The sequence below is a fragment of the Propithecus coquereli genome, unplaced genomic scaffold, assembly GCF_000956105.1.
Source record: "Propithecus coquereli isolate 6110/MARCELLA unplaced genomic scaffold, Pcoq_1.0 Scaffold780, whole genome shotgun sequence".
Lineage (NCBI taxonomy): Eukaryota > Metazoa > Chordata > Mammalia > Primates > Indriidae > Propithecus > Propithecus coquereli.
The window spans coordinates 26,495-47,322 of NW_012153952.1; the positions used below are offsets into that span (position 1 = coordinate 26,495).

General features: G+C 51.5%; 1 protein-coding gene across 1 annotated transcript in view; it reads right to left on the reverse strand.

Annotated features, from left to right (window-relative positions):
• Positions 1-20,828, reverse strand: part of ARHGAP40 (Rho GTPase activating protein 40) — a 35,341-nt gene that overhangs the window by 1,353 nt on the left and 13,160 nt on the right. Inside the window, exons 2-14 of the mRNA XM_012662810.1 lie at positions 18,245-18,435; positions 14,971-15,192; positions 14,262-14,333; positions 13,664-13,812; positions 11,125-11,290; positions 9,337-9,428; positions 8,827-8,904; positions 8,268-8,427; positions 5,623-5,705; positions 3,889-4,095; positions 2,057-2,197; positions 1,213-1,382; positions 58-113 (exon numbers count right to left, since the gene is read on the reverse strand). Of these exons, the coding sequence (XP_012518264.1) occupies positions 58-113; positions 1,213-1,382; positions 2,057-2,197; positions 3,889-4,095; positions 5,623-5,705; positions 8,268-8,427; positions 8,827-8,904; positions 9,337-9,428; positions 11,125-11,290; positions 13,664-13,812; positions 14,262-14,333; positions 14,971-15,192; positions 18,245-18,435 (1,787 nt within the window). The remainder of the gene's footprint in view (positions 1-57; positions 114-1,212; positions 1,383-2,056; positions 2,198-3,888; positions 4,096-5,622; positions 5,706-8,267; positions 8,428-8,826; positions 8,905-9,336; positions 9,429-11,124; positions 11,291-13,663; positions 13,813-14,261; positions 14,334-14,970; positions 15,193-18,244; positions 18,436-20,828) is intronic.

Genomic DNA, 20,828 nt, shown 5'->3' on the forward strand with positions numbered 1-20,828 from the left:
AAGTCAAAGAACTCCCAGGGACCTGGGCTCTGGACCCACTTGCCAAGAGGGACTTACTTATATTTCCTCCAACTTCACAGAGGAGGATGTTGGCCAACTCCATGGACCTGTGGCTGCAAGACAGAGAGAAAAACGCTGCTGGCCTCTTCTTCTGGAGGCAGTAAGGTCAACAACTGTGTGTGACCCCCTAGGCCTGGAAAGGGCCGTCCTCAAGATTTTTGGTCCTGGGTGAGAGAAGGGGCACAAGGGCCCTCCTGGCAGAGCTGGAGCCAACCAAGGAGTCCAGCACTCAGGGGCCGGGAAGAGGGAGCACCCACCCCACAGCCCCTTCCTACTGGGCACTGGAATGGAGGCTGTGGGGGCAGTGGGATGAAGGGTGACAGATGGGGACAGGAGCCTGCTGTGAGAGGCAGATTCTGAGTCAAGATGGATTAAGAATATTGTAGGATTACAGAGGATAATTATAATTATCATACAAGTGTTATATAATTATTGTATGATAATTATGGGTATCCTGAGTTCAATTCCAGGATCTGCCTCCAACCTGCCATGTGGCCCCAGGCACACCCCTTCTCCTCTCTGGGCTTTAACTTTTCTGGACCAGACACTTACTAAGGACCTTCTTGTGTCAACTCCAAGAAGGAAGCTCCCGAGGGCTCAGGCTGTTTCTTGCATCCTGAGAAGGGCAGCTGCACACGTCAGCCCCCAACCCCCGGCCTCCTTTCAGCTCTTTGCCCATGCTCTGTTCCTTGCTGCCTCCGGACCTTTGCTCGTGCAATTTTCTGTGCCCGGAAACCTTAGCTCACTCCCCAGACTACACCAGATACCGTGTTTTACATTCACATTGTTCCTTGTATTGCTTATAAAACGTAACAGTTTGCACCTTGATATTTATGTCATGACTATTGATCTATGTCCCTGTCTTCCACAGGCTTGCGAGCTTGTGAGACCAGGACCTCAGTCTGTTTTCCTCGTGGCTATTCTAGCATTCCACAGGGTGCCTGGCCATTCATTAGACACCTACTAAAATGAATGAGTGAATAAGTGGTGGTCATTATCATTATTATTTGGAGCCAAGAAGCTCTGGAAGCCTGGAGACGCTGCCTGACCAGCCCAGAAAGGGAAGGGCCAAAGGCCAGGCCCAGGGCTCCAAGGCGCTGTCTGCTCCCTGTGCCCACTCTTTGCTCCCTGCCTCCCGGGGCTGCCCCTCACCGGGGGAGGAGGCTGTCTGCGTCCTCACCGCCCTCTTGACCCTTCAAACCAAGGCTGCAGCATTCTGTGAACTGCCTCAGGACGTGGGCCACTCTGGTGCTGGGGGTCAGAGGCACCTTCAGGGCATCACTGGTAGGCCAGGCCACCTGGATCTTCGCCACCTTGAGAGTCTGCAGAGAGAGAGAAACCCATACGTATAGGCACTGCACGCATGGCTGGAATTCAGACACGTGCAAAAACACGCACCCATGCACCCTGACACAAACGACCAGGCTAACAAAATCACAGGGTGCACGCATGCACATATACGCCAGATCCCCCGTGTGTGCAAACACACACACAGGCATTGAAACGCGCCTGCACAGGAGAACTCGTACCCACCCACACAGGCGGGCACGCAGCGCACCTCCACACGCACGCAGGTAGGTTTATATAAGACCCACCACGCACACATGGCACGTGCAGTGCAGACCCCACGCTGGGCAGGTTCTCTGAGCTGGGCTTTGGTGAGGAACGTGTTCAGGACTCTCCCCAGGAACACTCAGTATCTTGGAGGGCCCTTCCCTGCTGCTCCCCGCTGCCAGCCCAACCACCCTACACCCCACAGAGCGACCCCACTCTCCCAACCCTCGGCCAGGCGCACAGGGGGCTGCCTAAAAATGGGCTGAGGAGACGGCTCCCAGGAGGAGCGCCCTGGCCACCGCGGCTCCCCTTCCCCACCGAGACCCGCCCCCTAGGTTGCTGCGGCGGCGCCCGGGCGCCCCCTGGTGGCCCCACTAGGCCGTTCCTGACACGGGGACGCGCCTCCTGACCTTTCTCGGTCCGCCGGCTGCGGGGCACTCACCGCCTCCGGGCCGTCCCCTGCCTTGTCCCTGTCTGCGTGTATCCTCCGCAGCCAAGTCTTGAGGCCCCCGTCGCAGAGCTGGGGGCGCCGGCTGCTGCTGTCGTTCAGTTTTCGCACCTGCGCCACCAAGAAAGAGGCGACCTGGCCAGAAAGAATCAAGTCTTCGCAGGGGCAGCTGCGGGGAGAGGCAGAGGCCCTCCAGGGTCACCGTGGCCTCCTCCCTGCCCCAGCATCCCGCACAGGGCTTGCAAACACCTATCTGTTGAACGTGGCACTGAAGCACCAGTGTGGTGGGAGGAGGGGGCACTGAGCCCCTAAAGAGGGCCCCCGGAGTCGCGGCCCCTGGCAGCAGAGCCCACACTGGGGCTTGGTGGACAGGGTCTCCTTGATGCAGGACGGAGGGTCCTGCATTTGCTAAGGACGGCTGCTCATTGGCACACCCAGGCAGGGGTGTCCCAAGAACACACCTGGAGTGGGCTCCTGCTCTGAGAGCCCCCAGACAGTCCACACTGGGGGGGGGGGGTCCCCTTTGGAGACCTTCAGATCAAACCATGCCTCTGTCCAATCCCGACCCTGTGGGCAGACTCAGAGAATTCAGGCTCACGGAGCCTGACGACAACGCGCGTTTCCGGGGGGCTGACAGAACTGGGGTGGATTCTGGCCCCTCTCTCTGTTGTGCATGCAGCCTGATTAAGACGCTACATATGGAAGAGCCCCAGCGGTGTGTGCGTGGGGGGGGAGTGTTCTCCATTTCACTTTACCTACATCTATGTTGTCTGAAGCTTTTATAACAAGAAGGCATTTAAGAGTTTCTGGAATTTTAAAAACTCCCTCCAATAAAAAGGTACTATAATCCAACGTGTTTGAGTAGTGACATCATCTCGGAGGGCTAAGCGCAGAGAAGAAAGGAACTATGGGGGGTACGGGGCGTATGGGGAGGAGCAGGGGCTTTCAACAGAGCTGACTGTTGAACTGGGTCTTGAAGAATGAGCAGAGGGTTCCGGGCTTCTGCCCTGTCAAAAAAGAAAGGGAACTCCAGGCAGAGTGAACTGCATAAGCAGGAACTCAGGAGTGTGAAGTACAAGATGAGTTTGGAGAGCCAGCTGGGTGGGGTGGGAGAAACTGGGAACAGTCAGAGGGGGCTTCACTTGCTGGATTTCAGAGTAAGAAATCTAAGCTAATGGCTTTAAGGATAGAGGGAGGGATAGGAGGAGGGCGGTGGGTGGATGGATGAATAGATGGGTGAGTGGGCAGGTGGGCCGATGGATGGGAGATAATTGAAGGATGAATGGGCAGATGGAGGGAAGAGGCTACACATCTGATTGGCAGTGGCAGATGCCGCTGCCTCGCGTTTGTGGGCATCTCGAGTGCTGGAGGGGCCTCCTCAGTGCTGCCTTGGCCTTCAGCACACCTGCATGCTGACTCCACAGAGCTGTCTCCCCCTGCTCTTGCCCCTCCTCTTGCTGTTGCCTGCTACACAGGGCAAAGCTCATGGAGGGGGCAGGCGAGGTTCTTAGGCAGGTCCTGTGTTCCTGAGCCTCAGGGGTGGGGCTTTCTCAGCATCACCAAAGCTGTGTGGAATTCTTTGTGGGAGCTCAGGGGACACCTGCAACCTGGGCTAGACCAGATGGCCACCAATTGACAGGCGTGGCAGTGGAGACAGAAGGCGTAGACACCTCTTCTCTGACACTAAGGCGGGGGAGGGAGGAAACACTGAACTGGGCATAGAGTCCACAAAGGTCCCGGAGGAGATACGTGAGAGATTGGAAAGGACGGTGCCCACGACCCTGGAGGACACCCCCCTCGGCCCCCTGGCGCCTGGCAGCACTCACCGTCCACAGCAGGTCCTGGTAGTGCACCATCAGCTGCACCACCTCGGCCGCCCCCTCTGCCAGCCGCTTCTCCTGGCCCTTGGGGAGCTTGGGGGGCCGCCCTTGGTGCAGGAAGAGATTAGGGGCCATCACAGTGGAAACGTTCCACAGGGTCATCTTGTTGCGCTGTTCCCGGGCCACCACCTTCCTGAGGAATTCCAGGAGTGCCTAGGGAAGGGCGCAGAGCCTCCCTCAAATCCTAGTACACCCCTGGTGGCTCCCACCTTCCCCAGAACATCCTGATGCGTGACGTGGGGGCACTAGGAAGGAGCAGGGGCTGGGACGGCAGGAAAGGGGGTTTCAGTTCCACTTTGCTAGGGGCCCACCCTGTGACCTCTCTGTGTCTCAGTCTCCTGCTCTGCAAAATGTGACCAAAACTCTCTCCCTTCCCTGCTCCCTTGGAGGTTAATGAGACATCTGGGTCAGAATTCAACTTCCAGGTAGAAAAGAGCCGCAGGCCTTTTCCCGGGGAGCCCCAGGACAGTTCCTCCTTTCTGGAGTCTGGCTCTGCCCAAAATGCAAGGGAGAGAATAGGGAAGCAGGACCACTGGGGAGAAAGGGGGAGGATGGTAGTAGCTGCCATTTACTAAGGATTCTTTTGTCCCTGGTCTTCAGTTAGTACCTTGCATGCATTTATCGTGTCCTTTAATCCTTACAATAACTATACAAGGCAGGCTTTACTACTGTACCCATTTTATAGAGAAGGAAGCTGGCTTGGAGAATGTGCCAAGGGCCACACAGCCAGTAAGGATGAATGGATGGAAGGAGGGAGGGAGGGATGGAAGAAATAAAGGGAGAAATATGAATGGATGGATGGATGTGTAAGGGTGGATGAATGGAGGAAAGAAGAAAGACAGATGGAAAGAAGAAATGAAGGAAGGCAGAATGGATGGAAGAAAGGGATGGAGGGAGGGAGGGAGGGAGGGAGAGAGGAAGGAAGGAGGGAAGGAAGGGGACATACTGAGCATCTGCAAAGTACCGCATCTTCCACTCCATGATTTCTTATGGAGTATTAGCTCTTATAATTTCCAAAACAATAAGACAAGAGGCTATTATTATCCTCAGTTTACTGAAAAGGAAACAGAAATTCAAAGAAGACACGGGGCCCCCTCCGGGGCTCACTTGGAGGCACATCTTGAGTCTGATCCAAGCATAGTCAGGAGGTTACAGGGGGCTAAGCCCTGAGCATGCACTCCCGTATGTCACCATGGGGATTCCCTAGGGGATTGCTTTCCAAACTGGTTCCCCACAGAATACCAGTGCCATGCAATGCTTTCCACAACAAAAGAGGTCCATGATCAACAGAGTTTGGAAAGTGCTCTAATTCCACTTAGAGATTCACAAAGCCTTGGCATATCAAAGGCTCTGAGAAGTCCTGCAGGAAAATTATCCTTCGTTTCATTAACTCCGTGTTTACCCATCTTATTTGGACACAGAGCCCTTTCCCCTGTAATACCTGCCAGCACCACGTAGAACTGATGTTCTGTGGTGCCCACTCTGGCTGGGACCACCCCCTTTCAGGTTTCATCTGCTTTCTTTAGCAAAAAGTCCCAGGAAAGGTCTGCGTGGGTCATCACTGCCCCCCAGCACTTGGCATGGTTTTCAAATGGACAAATGAATGAATAAGCACATTTGGAGCCATTATGTGTTTGCGGGCTGAGATGACAAAGTGGAGGCAGCTGGTGGTGACTTTACCTTCAAGGCGTTCCTGTTGGGTTCCGGGAGGAGGAGGATGAGCAGGTGCAGGGCCTGCAGACGCTGCTTCAGGTCGGGGATGTCTGCGGGAAGCGGGAGGCCTCAGTCTCCAGGGGAGGCCCGGGGTGTCTCCCTCCCATGGTCTGGCCTCTTCCTGGGGAGATTCCAGAGCTGGAGAGCTCAGGGACAGCCAGGAACCCTTTCTCATAAGGGCTGGAACTGTTCCTGGTCTAATGTCAGCTCAGAGGCTCACTCACTATACTTTGTGAATAAAAAGTAAAAACACTCACACATACCCCCCCCAGATATACAGGCTGAGAGCTACAACCCAGGGTCGGAAGGGCAGTGGGCCAGCAACTCACCCTTCAGAGGGGAGATGGATGGCTCAACTGTCCTGGACAGAAGGTCTAATGAAACCTTTTGTGTCATGGAGGATGAGAAGGACAAGCTCTCCTGTACATGGGTCAGGATCTCCAGGGAGAAGAGGGGGTGGCAGTTATAGAATTCAAAGAGACAGTTCATCAGAGCCAGACCAGACCCAGCAGCCGAGGGCTAGCTGGAAGCTGGGGAATCGCTGCGTAGGGGACAGAGCAGCTGAGCGCCCAGGGCTTCGTCCCTAGGATCCGTGTGGCATTCATTCATTCATTCATTCATTGATTCATTCATTCACTCACTTCTCAACAAAATCTATCAAGTACCTATTAGGTGTCATGCTCCAGTGCAGGAACCTGGGACACAGTAGAGAAGGAAGCAAACAAGGTTACAGATTCATAGGGCTTATGTTTCACAGGAGGGACAGACAATAACCAAGCAAAGAAATAACTAAATATCTCCAGACACGGATTCCTCTTACGGAGAAAATGAAACAGTAATGACAGGCATCCGTACGTCAGTACACAGGCTGGGCAGCGCGCCAGCAGGTAGGGCCAGGGAAGGCCTCTCCAAGGTGCTGACGTTAGGCTGACATTTGAGCAGCAAGAAGCAGCCAAACTGGGGGGTTCTAGTGAGAAAGAAGAGCAAGGCAGAGGCCCTGACCAGGAAAGGGAAGGGGAACATCAAGGCAGGCAAACCTGGTGGATGTGGGGAGGGGAGACAGGAGGAGATGGGTCAGAGACAGGCCCCACGAGGAGAACTTATTACAAAGTGTTGTGGAAGGTGTGAAGCAGCACAGGGACATGGAACACAATCTGGTTTATGACTTTTTTTTTCTTTTTTTTTTTGAGACTAGGTCTTGCTCCGTCACCCAGGCTGAAGAAGTGCAATGGCATCATCATAGCTCACTGCAGCCTTGAACTCTGGGGCTCAAGTGATCTTCCTGCCTCAGCCTCCTGAGTAGCTAGGACTACAGGCATGCGCCACCATGACTGGCTAACTTTTAATTTTTTTTAGAGACAGTGTCTTGTTGTGTTGCTCAGGCTGGTCTCAAACTCCTGGCCTCAGGCGATCCTCCTACTTTAGCCTCCCAAAGTGCTGGGACTACAATTGCACACCCCCACACCCAGCCTGATTTATGTTTTAAAACTAGGTTGTGAGAAGCAAAGGCCAGAGAGGACCTCTCAGGTCCCTGCCCCTGGCTTGGGGGTAGAAATCAGACTGCCTGAGCCCTGAAGCTTTTTAGAGAATCCGGAGGGGGATGGGGGAGAGAGAGAGAGAGTGAGAGACAGAGAGAGAGAGAGATCCTCAAGGTAGCAAGTGGGATCTCAGGCAGGTTGTTTTATTCTTTTGAGAAAAATAGAAGTGATTATGGTTGCATGCTGTGAATTGTGAAGAAGTTCAGACAGGAACATATACATGCAGGATATAAACAGAGACGGGGCCGGCACAGTGGCTCATGCCTAAAATCCCAGCACATTGGGAGGCCAAGGCAGGAAGATCACTTGAGGTCAGGAGTTGGAGACCAGCCTGAGCAACATAGCAAGACGCTGTGTCTACAAAAAATAGAAAAATTAGCTGGGTGTGGTGGCGGGCACCTGTAGTCCCAGCTACTTGGGAGATTGAGGCAGGAGAATTGTTTGATCCCAGGAGTTTGAGGTTGCTGTGAGCTATGATTAGGCCACTGCACTCTAGCCCAGGCAACAGAGCGAGACTCTGTCTCAAAACAAAAAACATAGAGAGGGCTCTGTGCATTACATGCTGATCTGCAGACGTGGTCATAGACAGACATGCACCAAATGTGTGTCCACAAATACGGTTAGATGAACCTCATAAGCTCAATTCTATGGATGCCAAGAAGTGAAGAAACCACTACACAATTTATACACGTAACAATTCAACTCGTATGCCTTAAATCTATTAAAATAACAATAAAAAAAGAAGTGAAGGAAACTAGTGCACTGGTCCATGCGAGGACTAATAAGGACTGTGGCGTACAGAACCTCGGCCTCCTCTTCTCCCCGTCACATCACACACATGTGTGCACTTGTGCGTGTGCACATAGCACACACATAACACATGTGCACATGCATATGCACACTCATTGGGCACGCAAGCTCACACGGGCTTCCTCCAGCATCAGCTCGAGGTCACAGGAACAGGCATTCCTGGGAACAGGGAGTCCTGTCCTCACACCACTTCCCCTCTGCAACCAAGGCCAGTGACATCAAACTCTCCTTCTCTCCACAGCGAAGGGCTCGGAGCACACTCACTGGGCACCACGGCGAAGGCCGGGAGGTACTCGGCGGTGAGCAGAGGTGCTGGCAGCTTCCGGATGAACCTTTTGAGCAAATCGGACGCATCGTTGTGATGAACCTCGTCCCAGCTAAAAAGGCCAATGTAGAAGTCTCTCTCCAGCTTTTGTTCCAGCCCCTACAGGAAGGAGGGTGTGCATACACAGTTGGCCCAGTGCTCCAGTAGAAGTTGCGCTACCATTTCTCTGAGCCTGTTTCCTCCTCTGCAAAGCGGGGACCACAATAGCACGTCCCTCGCGGGGTAGATGTGAGGATTAAATGGCCTCGTGCATGTGAGTCACCAAGCACAGGGGTCCACTCAACAGATATTATCAGTCTGACTCCAGGGCCCACGCTCTCGAACACCATACTAACGTGCCACCTCCATCCTCTCAAACCCTCCTGGAATCCCACGACCCACCAGAGACCAAGGACAGAACACCAAGAAGCCAGGGACTGGATTCTCTCCTGGCTTAACACACACGTGGGAAAACGGCGAGGTGCAGCCTCGGTGAAGTGGGGGAAGTCAAACCATTACCTTGACCCGGGCCTGGGATCCAGGCACCCTGAGGATGCCTTCCGTGTCCAGCCCTCTCTTTTCCAAACAGGACAGCAGCTATCAGAGAACAAAACCAACATTTAAACCAGCAGCCACTGAAAAGTGGGCATTCAGACTGGTGTGTTTATCTCCCATGAAAACCAGGAAGAGGAGAGTACCAAGGGTGCCCCCAAATAGTAATCCTTTTCTTGACCACTTCCACAAGCCAGGCATTCTGAGAGCTTTATATACATTTTTCTCATATAATCATTAATCAGAGGAAGATACTGTTATTATAATCCCATTTTACAGATGTTGAAAGGGAGGCTAATAGAAGTTCAAAAACACACCCCAGGTGTTGGAGCTAGCAGGTACCAGAGCCAGAATTTGGACCCAGGTCTGTCTGATTCTAAAGCCCACGCTCTCACCCCTATGCTGGACATCTCCCGAAAATGGAGCCCAGAGCCGGCCTCTGAAGGGTTAAACAAACCCAAGCAGGGGACAACTTACGGCTTGAAGGAGCAGCGGGACCTGTGCACTGGGGCGGACTTTGTGGTCAGCTTCTAGCAGGCTGTCGAGGGGCACGCCGAAGAGACGAGTTTCTGCAGGAAGTCAGAAGAGCAGAAAGTGCAATTTCACTTCCTGGAATGACAGCTGGGCTCCAGCCTGCAAGATCTCCTGGGAGACTAGAATCAGACCCCTTTCCCTGTGAAAGGACTGAGCTCTCCAGAGAATGGCTGAACCCAAACTTCCCCACAGCTCGTGAGCAAAACATTGGCCTCAGCAATAATGAAAACGTTAGATATGTCACAGAGCCGACAATCTCAGCTGGACAGAGAGGTACTGAAACGTGCCACTGCTCCAGGGAGTACCGGGCACGATGTGTGACAGCATCCTGGGGTAGCGGGGCCATCTCTGTAGGGATGGGCTGAGTTCCTAAGAAATGTATTTCCCAGGTCTTCCTCTACCATCCTGGCTCAGGGAAGTCTTCTTGGGAAAACTCCTCCTGCCACGTCTCCTCTACAATTTCCTTCTTTCTTCCTTCACCACCCACCCTACCTCTGCTAGACCTCGCTCTCCCTCTGGTCTTTCTTATATAATCATCCTCTTTAGAGAAACAAATGAAAAATTGCGATGTGTAATGTTGACCGTGATGCAGTGAGATGAACACTTTCATATACTATTGAAGGGCAGTATGTATCAAGAACTTAATTAGTAAGTATATTCTAAAATAATCTAAGATGCATTCAAAGTTTAGGCTGGGTGTGGTGGCTCACGCCTGTAATCCTAACACTCTGGGAGGCTGAGGCAGGAGGATCGCTTGAACTCAGGAGTTCAAGACCGGCCTGAGCAGGAACGAGACCCTGTCTCTACAAAAAAAAAAAATTAAAAATCAAAGTTATATGTACAGCAATTGTGATTGTGTTTTATAATAGGAAAAACATAGGCATAATAAATGGTCACTGTTAGGAAAATGGTGAAATATATTAAGATATATCCTTAAGGAGGAAAATAGCACAGTGATTAAAAATCATGTTTTCAAAGAATGTTGAAGAGTTATGCTAAATGATATTATTATTACAAATTCACCACCGCCTCCCTTGTATCCACACCCTTTTCCATGTGAATTTGCAATTCTTCCCATTCGAGAGACAGAGTATACTTCCTCATCCCTTGCTTTGGGCTCTGCCGTGTGACTGGCTTGGACCCATGGCATGGTAACCTACATGTGCAGGGAGAGGCTTAAGATGCATTGTGTGGTGGGGTTCACCCTCTGTGCCTCTGCCATCAGCATGAGGACATGCTCCAGATGGCCTGCCAGGGCCAGGAGGATGGGAGACCCGTGAGGCCGACCTAGACCCAGCCAACAGCTTGGAGCCAAGTCCAGCCTACATCAGCCAAACCACCCCCAGTTTGCCCACAAACACGTGAGCAAGAGTAAGAGTTTAGGGGTTGTTTGTTACATAGCGTTATGGTGGCAATCATTGAATGATGCAATAACTGGGAAATGTCCAAAATTCTATAATATTAAGTGAAAAAGGATATATACACACACATACACAGAGGAAGATAATACACTAAAAGTTAACCGTGCTCATATAATATCTGAATTATATTTTTCCTTTTTGTATTTTACTCTATTTCCCAAATTTCCAGGAATTGTTTTCACATGCAGAAAAAAAAATTGCATAACCAGAGGAAATACAGAAGCATGTCTTGGTGGGAGAGTCCCGCGGCTCCCCAGGTGAGAAAGCTAGGACGTTGGTCACAGGGTTTTCCTGTGCTGGGACGGCTCACCCGCCGCTTTCCACTTGCCCGCCTTGCTCCTCCTCAGGTCCACGCCGAGGACGTCACAGAGCGCGGTCAGCTCTATGAGGGCCAGAGGAGGGACCTTCTTCATATCCTGCGGGGATAAGTCTCCTATCCTCGTCACGCCAAGTCTGCCTTTGTGGATTCGGAACGTCTAGAGAGGGAAGAAAAGCAATTTGTCAAGCCCTGAACGGTAAGGAGCTCGGCGAGGAGAAGTGACCGAGCGTGTCCGATATGCACCTTGGGTGCCCCGGGCCCTCCGGGCATCGGCGCAGGGGAGCAGAGTGGGTAAGAGTGGGAGCGCAGGACTCTGTGCTACAGTGCGTCCAAGCTTGACCTCTTACTAACCCGCGACGCTCTGAGCCGCTGATTCGCCACCTGGAGCCATCACGCAGGGCCTGCCTCGTCGGGTGTTCTGAGACTAAAACAAGCTACTGGGCGTTAAGTGTCAGCATAGTGTCAAGTGCGCAGCCAGGACCCAGGAAGTGGAAGCCGTTTTCACTACCTGCGTTCCCACGAGAGGGCCTGGGGAAGGGAAATCACCCCAGGAGCCTCTTAGCATTCATTCATCGCTCCTATTCTTGTCCTCTGTCCCTCACCCTCGGCCATACCACGCACAGAAACAAACGATGCTCGACCGCGCCATCTAGAGGCCACGCGGGGGAGCTGCAGGCAGCTCCAGGCATTCCTGCAGCCAAAGGCCAGACCAGCCAGCAAGAGGGACAGATTTGTCCCGTGTTGCCTGGAGGGCTTGATCGAATGACTCCCCAGAGCCCCATTCGAGTGCTCAAAGGGGAGGGAAGCATGCTGTGGTTGTATTTAATAACATTATGGTTATAATACAGCCTGGTGCTTGGTGCATGGGCTATGGAGTCACACTTCCTGGGTTCAAATCCCTGATTTTACCTGTGAGTTCCAGCAAATAATTCTACCTGTCTCTGTGTTGATTTTCTCATCTGCAAAATGGAACTAAAAACGGAATCTAGTTCACAGGACTGTTGGGGAGATTAAATCCAATAAAGCATATAAAACATAATGCCTGACACATAGTGAGTACTCGATAATTACTATTACTTTGTTTTAGTTTATTTACACAGACAATTACTACCGACATAACTGAATGAAATTAAATCGTGTACGTAAAGTACTTGGCATAATGCCTGGTTTGTGGTAAAGGATCAATATGTGATATCATTAGCATTATTAATTATCATCATCATTCATAATTTAACACAGAAAATCAAGGAAGACAGGATAATGTTGAATATTCATTATCTCTGATGCTTTAGGAATAGAAACTCATTATTCAAAAATTTTATTTGATGTGCTGTGGTTGGAGAAATTAGGTGTAGAGTACATGGGAACTTTTGTACTATTTTTGCAACTTCTTGTGAGTCTTAAATCATTTCAAAATAACAGTTTATGTTAAAAAGTTTAAAAATAAAATTCCATTTGAATGAGTGGAACTACTTTCACATTGGAATAGAGGTCATTGCAGGGGGTGGGCAAACTTCCTAAGCAGTAGAGCGTAGTGGTCAGTTGGGAAAGGCTCTGCATCAGGTTCCAACGGTTTCCAGTCCTGGCCTTGGGGCCAGCTCAGTCACTTCTGCTCACTGAGCTCCATTTCTCTTTTTGCTGTCAAAGAGTGGCGAAGCAATAACAGCACCCATCTCCAAGGACAAGGGGAGGAAACAAGCCAGTGCATGGGAAGCCTTGGGAACAATGCCTGGGGCCAGGGTATCCCTCAGTAAAATGGTACCAGCATCATCTAACCGCATCATAATGTGGTCAGTGAAGAAACTCTTCCTTTAGTAAGAGCAGGACTGTACTATGCACTCCACGAGAGAAGTCAGCATAGTGTTTACCCTGCGGGGAGAGGGATGACTGGGAGGGGCATGGGGGAGCCGTTGGGGGTGGGGGGGAAAGTTTCTATATCTTGATTGTTTGGGTGGTAGTTACACAGGTACACACATCAAGCTGTGTACGGTAAATCTCTGCACATTTTAACATGATTTATGCTTCAATCTGAAAATGCTAAGTATCAATGATTACAGCCAAATTTGAAAGGAACTGTGCTGGGACAATTGAACATTTGGAAAAAAAAGGAAATAATCCTTCTCTCTCTCATACCAGGCACCAACATTAATTTAACAAAAAAGGCTAGATTTAGGTTTAAAACTGACTTCTAAAATAAATAAATAAATACATAAAAAATAGCTAAAAAGCACATGTTGGTGGACAGTTATCAATTTGCTGGATGAGAAAGGACTTTCTAAGGATGAAAGCAAAGAAAATAGCATCAGTGAAAACGCTGGTAGCACTACTAGACTGTAAGCCCCCTGCTCCCCCCGTCCCTGACACCCAGCAGTCACTCAGTAAATATGCGTGGTATGGATTAAATAAATGAATCATTCAACAACTTTCCCACTCAATGCCTGGCAGCAGGGAAGGTGTGAGGAGGGCAGGGCAGGATGTGCTGGTGCTAAGGACCAGGCCTGGCCACCAGCCCTCTGGGCAGCATCCTCACCGGCAGGGAACCCTTGCCCCAGGCACAGGTGCCTCCCAAGGATGGCCTGGCCCTCTGCAGGAGCGCTGCAGCTTGTTCCGAGTAGGCAGAGTCCATGTTGAAGGCTTCTTCCTGGCCAGCCTGCTCCTGTGGCCTCCCAGGCTCTGCTGCTGCTGTGGGAAACGACACAGAGAGGCAGTGAGGACTGGCTGCCAGGAAGCAAGTTCTTAGGTGCGGGACTCAGGCCCTTGGCCCCAAGAAGTGATTTCCCAGGTTCAAGTTCAAAGCCCCAGGATCAAATCATTAGACTTAGGGCTCAGGCCTATTGCCCAGGAAGTGATTTCCTAGCTAAGGCTCATCACCCAGAAAGTGGTTTCCTAGCTAAGGCCCACTGCCCAGGAAGTGATTTTCAGGCTAAGGCCCATGGGCCTCATGACAATAGCCCACTTAAGGGCCCAACTTGTCTCCTCAGGGGTCCTCCCTTTTTCCCCTCCAGCTGGGAAGGCAAGGAGCCAACAGGAAGAGGGAAAAGCTCGGAGCTGTGCACATTCTCTTCAGAGAGCGGCCCTTTGTACAGCCCGGAGGATTCCCAGGGCCCTGGAGAATGAAGGCCCCTTACCTGGAGGAGACTTGGAAGCCCCGCAACTGAGCTGGGTCCATCTCACACCTGAGTCCCCACTCTCTGAAGACACTCCCTATGCAAATTACAGGCAGTGCCCAGTGAGTCATGTGGGAAGCAGAGGATACCCACACAACCCTGGGAGACAGGAGCCATCCACACGCCCTTCTTCACAGATGCAGCAGCTGAAGCTCAGAGATGTGAAGTTATTCGCCCAAGATCCCACAGCTGCTAACTGGAGGAGTGGACACTGGGGCCCAGGTCTGTCTGGCCCCAGTGTCCAGGGTTTTAAGCACTGTGTTATGCCACTTTAAATCTATTCCAAGAAAGATGTCAGGCTTCAAGTGTCAGCAGGATACATATGTGACAATAAAATGTATTACATTTGTACTGATAATAATTATATAGAGAGAACCTAAGCTTTCAGGCCCACCCAAGGACACACAGTGGCAACAGGCAAATACACAGTGGCATGCACAGCAGACAAAGAACTACATGCAACATAGGGACATAGCGGCATGCAGGGAGACACATGTGTGCAAGCCCACATGCTCTAAATACACACACACACACACACACACACACACACACATACACACACACACACACATCCCAACACAGCCCTGCAGCAGAATCACTTCATGTCTCAGGCTGCGGTGGCATTACAGAGATCCCTGTCAGACAGGGCCTGCAATGAGCCATATGTCACTTACCCCTGAATTAAAGACCCCAAAGATGTCCCTGACATCTCTGATAGGTGCCTTGTGTCGTCTTTGGGCTGAGCGGGTATAGATGTCCAGCCGGCGGCACACAGCGGCCACCTGCGTTTGTGTCAGGGTGGAAAGGAGCTCCCGGTGATCACTGGCCAAGCCCAGGCCACCAAGGAGACCCAACAGGCCTGTGTCCTGCAGCCACTGGGATTCAGCTTCCCCTTCTGCCAACAGAGGGAGAACACCCAGATGAACACACACAGCTCTGTGCTCAGCTACACACACCGACCAAAGCCGCCCATGGAAGCACACACTCACCCGGACACAGGAGCTTCCGCATATCTGATCATGAGACCCATTACCACCAACCAAACTCTTCACGGGGAGAAGACCTAAGTAGGCATTTGAGAACTGGGCGGAAAGTACTAATGGCATCAGCCAGTATATGGATTTAAACCTATAGCATTGTGATTCCTTGGAAACAGAGCCAGCTGAAGAAGGGTATGTAGCAATGAACTCACTTCTCCTCCCAAATCTGGCAGAAACCACCACAAAGTCACATGGGTGGGCCCAGCCGTCCAGGCAAGCAGTTGGTGTCCCCTTGGGAAGTCCCCTGTATTCAAGACGTTAGGTATGTTGGAATAGCCCTCTCTGTGCTTTGTAAGGAAACTGCTGTGGTCCTATAGCAAAACCATCAATCCAAACAGTAGGGGCATGTTGAGATGACAGGACCCCAGGACCCATCTCCAGGGATTGCTCCAGGAGTTCAGGCCCAGGGCCTGGGAATCTGCACTGGGAATGTCCTCCCCAGATTACTGTAGTGCAGTGGGGGCTTCAGATCACGCCTGAGGAACGCCGGCTCTGTTATGGGGGAAATGGACAAGAGTTTGTGGAAGAAGCTGAGCACATGCTCGAGAGGATGAGTGGGGTGTATTCAGCTGTACCCCGCATTGGCCAAGTTAGTCCACAAGGCGCTGATGGTTAAAACATTTCAAATGAAAAATCTCAAATGCTTTTATGGCAGCCTGGGTTGTGCAAATAAGCCAGACATGGAAGTATCTCCTCAACGTTTTCCCTGCACTTGCGAACCAGAACAAATACCTGCGGGGCAGCCGCAGTGCTCTGGATCCAGCCCAGCTTGCGCGGGCTGGTGGAGGCGCTGATTCTATCGTAGGCCGGACTTTCTTCATTTGTACAGGAGCCTTTTAATAAGCCAGTGTTTCCTGAACTACAGACATTCGTCTGCCACATTTGAAATTTTTATCTGTATCCAATTATCCCTGTAAAATTATTTTACCAAATATTTTTCCCTAATCATGGGCCATATTTTTTACTTAAATGGATCTATTTTTAAAAGGAAACAATACCCTCACCATAGATAGAGCATCCAACATCACCTGCCATGAGTAGAAGTTAATGGGGAAAATGAATGTCCTAACCTTGTCTCCGTGCCACACAGAGGCTCTCTCTGCCCTGCGAGTCTAAAAAAGCTCCCATGTTTATACTGTTGTCCGAAAAGGCTTCTCCCTTCTCCACTCTGACTCCAATCGCTCTGCTTTGTTTGCAGTTAGATTGCTGGCCATGTCACGATGCCAGACAGGCCACACGGAGGACCTCTAGTGCAGGGCTTCTCCTAAAACCACCACTTGTGTCACCAGGGATTTATTAATATTTACTTTCCACAGTTGGAGACACTGCACTTGACCACAGGCCCTTAGGAGGTCTGTGTCTCCCACACAATCTGTTTTGTCAACTAGGGGCTTGGTCAACCAGAGCCTGGCCCAGCTGAATTCCACACCAAACCAAGAAGGTTTCCACGTGGAGCCCTTTCACTCCCCGGTTTGCTGAACAAGAAGGGCTGGAGGGCGGGGATGTGCTCGGCTCTGCCCTGGGCACTGAGGATGCAGCAGTGAAAAGGGCTGACGATGCCCCTGGCCTCGTGGACATTACACTCCAGTGGGGGACACAGGCAAATGCAAAATTAAGTGACACTGGGTAATGTCAGGTGGTGATAATTGCTGTAACGATGTAGAAAGTAGGGCAGGGGCTAAGGGTCATGGGACTGGCAGTGCTATTTTATATAGGGAAACTGGTGACATCGGAGCCCAGTCCTGATTGGAGAGAATAAGCCACACAGATACCAGGAGAAGAGCATTCCAGGCAGAGGGAACAGTGAGGACACAGGACCCGAGGCAGGCATGTGCTTCTACAATACAGGCTCAGCAAGGAGGCCCTCAGAGGAGAGTGAAAGGCAGCCCAGGGGCAGGAGATGACGCAGCAGGGGGCGGGGGGAGGGGACGCGCAGCCGATTCTGTAAAGCCTGGTGAGCTATGATGTGATGGTTTGACTATATGTCCCCAAATTCTTTGACTCTCACCCCACTGAGAGGTGAAGCTTCATTCCCCTCCCCTTGAATATGGGCCGCACAGAGAGCCACAGAATGCAGCAGAAGCAATGCTTTCTTCCAAAGTTGGGTCGTAAACAGCAAGGCAGCTTCTACCTGTCTGTCTCAGGAATCCTGTGCTTGGAACCCAGCCCCATGACATGAGGAAGCCCAGGTCACATGCAGAGGCCACGTGTAGGTAATCCAGACAACAGTCCCAGGTGAGGCCCAGCTGATGGTCACCTCCACCACCAGACACATGAGTGAAAATCCTTTGAGATGACCCCAACTCCAGCCACCATTTGACTGTAACTGCGTCAGGGACCCCGAACAAGAACCGCCTGGCTGAGCCCAGTCAACCCCCAGAACGGTGAGATGTAATAATAGCAATAACAATTGGTTATTGTTCCTTTACACTGCTAAGTTCGGGGTGGTTTTGTTACACAGTCATAGATAATGGGGGGATATAATTGTCTGTAACTTTGAAAGAGATGGGGAGAGATTTGAGGATTTTGAGCAGGGGATTTAGAATTTTCCTAGAACGTCAGCCCCACCAGAGAGACTGTGTTTTGTGTTCACTGCTGCACCCCCAGTGCCTAGACAGTGCTGAGCAAATAATAAGCACTCAATAAATATGTCCTGAATACCTTAATCTAAGGAGGGACATAATCTCATTTACATTATTGAAAGATCATTTTGACTGTGGCACAGAGGACGGGAGGTAGGAAGTAGGAGTGAAGTGGGCAGACCAGCGAAGAGGCTACTGCAACAGTCCAGGCAGCAGAGAAAAAACCCTTTCATGTTCTGGTTCATGTCTGAATCCGTTCACATCTCCCCTCCTGGAATGAGGCCCTCCCAGCCACCCTGCAGGCCCCAGCAGGGTCCCTCACCCTCTGGGAGCTGGCTGTCACCACTGTCCTCCTCTCTCAGCTCATCCCTCTGTTGGATCCGCTCCACCTCCATCCAAAAGCCATCCATGGACAAGCTCTCGGCAGAGGACAGCAGGGAGCAGCCAGCAGGGCGTGGTCGCAGGGGACTCTTCTGGGGAAGCTGATTCATTCGGCCTGAGGAGGGGCCAGAGCTGTAGCAAGCGGACAGGTGCAGGGAAGTCAGGCAAAGCTCTGTTCATGACGGCATCTGTCCCAAGCCTTTGTGGGTCTCCAGAAACCAGCTTGGGGCCTCTGGGAGCTGGGCAGGCTCCCTGAACAAGTTTTTCAGGGGCGACAGACACATAGCTAGTCTCGGCAAATCGACTGGTTACCCATCACCCCTTCAGGGTCCTTGGAAACCAGCGATGCTGCAGAGGACAGAGCAGGGCCAGACTGCTCTGCTCGTCTCCGCCTTCTTGGGCAAGAACAATCTTGGATGTACATGGTGTCTACATGGAGTCTACATTCATAAGAGAAAATTAAACCCCAGGACAGGCGAGAAAATGATCGGACAGCTCTTCACTAATCTCACTGAATTTTTGCCTGAAATGTCTCTTATCTCCTTCCCCTCCTCTACCCCACTTCTCTGTGAATCTGACAGCCCTGGTTTTCCCAATTGTAACATAGTATCGACTTGTCCCCTCCCCTCCCCCAGCCAGATCTGAACAGAAAAAGAACCAGACCATGGAGTTGCTTCTCCATCATGAACCCAATCTGATCCCTTCAAGGTGTTGGGCCAAGGGCTTGAGGGGGTTGGTGTCAGGTGCGAGAACTGGGAAGCCGTCTAGAGATGGCGGGGTTGGAGTGGCCCGTCTTCCAAGAAAAGCAGAGGGGACTCTCTGCGGCCTCTGAGAGATGGCAGGGATGGCAGCTTGATTTTCCAGGTCCCAGGTGCAGCCTCTCCTGCCCCAGGCTGTGTGGTTTACCCCTAGAGCCCCGACTCCCGCCCCCTTCCCTTTAACCCCCTCTTCTTCCCAAGCTACGCTGAATGAATTTCCACTCTGTGCAATCAATTAACCCCAGAATAATACTGCAAGAAGCATTCTAGTATTTGTTACCTTGCACCTTGGTGCTCAGATAAAGAAGAGAGTGCCAGAAGTAGAACTGCGGAATCAAAGGGTTCCTGAAATGTTGACACCTCTTGCCAAATGGTCTTCCAAAAAGGATCGTTCTATTGGATGTTTGTTTGTTTGTGTTGACTTTACCCCTGCTGCCTGCCTGTCCTCCCTCGTATGGGACCCAGAGTCCTGGAGTCCCAGAAGCTGTGATTTGCCCTCAGCCTGAGACCCTCCCCACTGAAGTCCCCCCAGCTTCCGGAGGCATGGTCCCGGACCCAGGGCCAGCTTTAGGGGTATATGACGTGTGCAGTCACACAGAGCCCCGTGTTCAGAAGGGGCCGCGCTTGCTTTAGTGCTCTGCTGGCACCATCTTGAAATTCTTCATAATTTTGAATAGAAGCCCCCTGTTCTTTTTGCACATAGCCTGTCCTTCCGGTGCCCCACCCACAGACCCTCCCTTGTGCCTTCCTTCCAAGCGTCCTGCGCACACACAGAGCTCCACTCCGAGCCACTAAGAAACGTGTCATCCTGAAACATACGCAAATGTGGTAGAGCAAAGACACCTCCAGCCTGTTAGTGCCCGAGGGAGGGGACAAGGCACACTCTGCTGGCAAGAGCTTGGCCATTTTCACTGAGCAGAAGCTTCGCTGGAGACCAAGTCCCAGTTAATTATAAAATTGGCTGTTCCGCTCTATTTATGCTTTTCGAGAAAACTGTTTGTCGGTGCCTCCTGCGAATCTGTTTGGTACCCCACGCTGGGGCACGGCTCTGTTTCTCTGGTTGTTTTGCTATTCGCTTGGAAATTACTGGCATCCGTGTGTTTTCGTGACACTTTGAAAATTGCAGCGACTAAACCAAAACAAAAGTCATCAACTCTGTCACCATTTGATAGCTAAGCAGCGAGGGGGGAACGATCACTTCTTTGGAACGACATTCTGAGGAGGTCAGAGAGGGCCCGGGAAAGAACAGAAATGAAATAAAACACCCGCAGTTCTAAAGGTGTCGTTGTTCCAGCAACACGTTCTGCAGAGCGGCCACGCGTCTCCCTTTTAGGAAGACAACGACGGGTACAACCACGGTGTTCGGCACATCCATAGAATCTGTTCCGAGACTCACGAACGCAGCCGATTTTTCAGTTGTGTTTCCAGCGCGTTGTCGGTGTCCGGCGTATGTGGGAAAGTGCACAAGCCTAAGTGCCCAGCACCATCGTCTCCAGTCGCGATTCGGTTTTTAAACATTTACTGAGCACTGACCACACCTCCAACAGCAGACACGTCCAGGCATCAGTTTGATATTCACATCAACCCCCATGTGGGGGCGCTATTGTCCCCAATTTACAGATAAAGAGACTCAGCAGGGTTAGGGGACCCACCCAGACTTGTCCAGTTGGCAAGTGGCAGAGAGGATTTGAACCCAGGCTGCAAGCGCCAGCACCAGGGCTCTTAACCGCTGTGCCGCTAGATGACTTGGGGAGGCCCCAGGTGTAA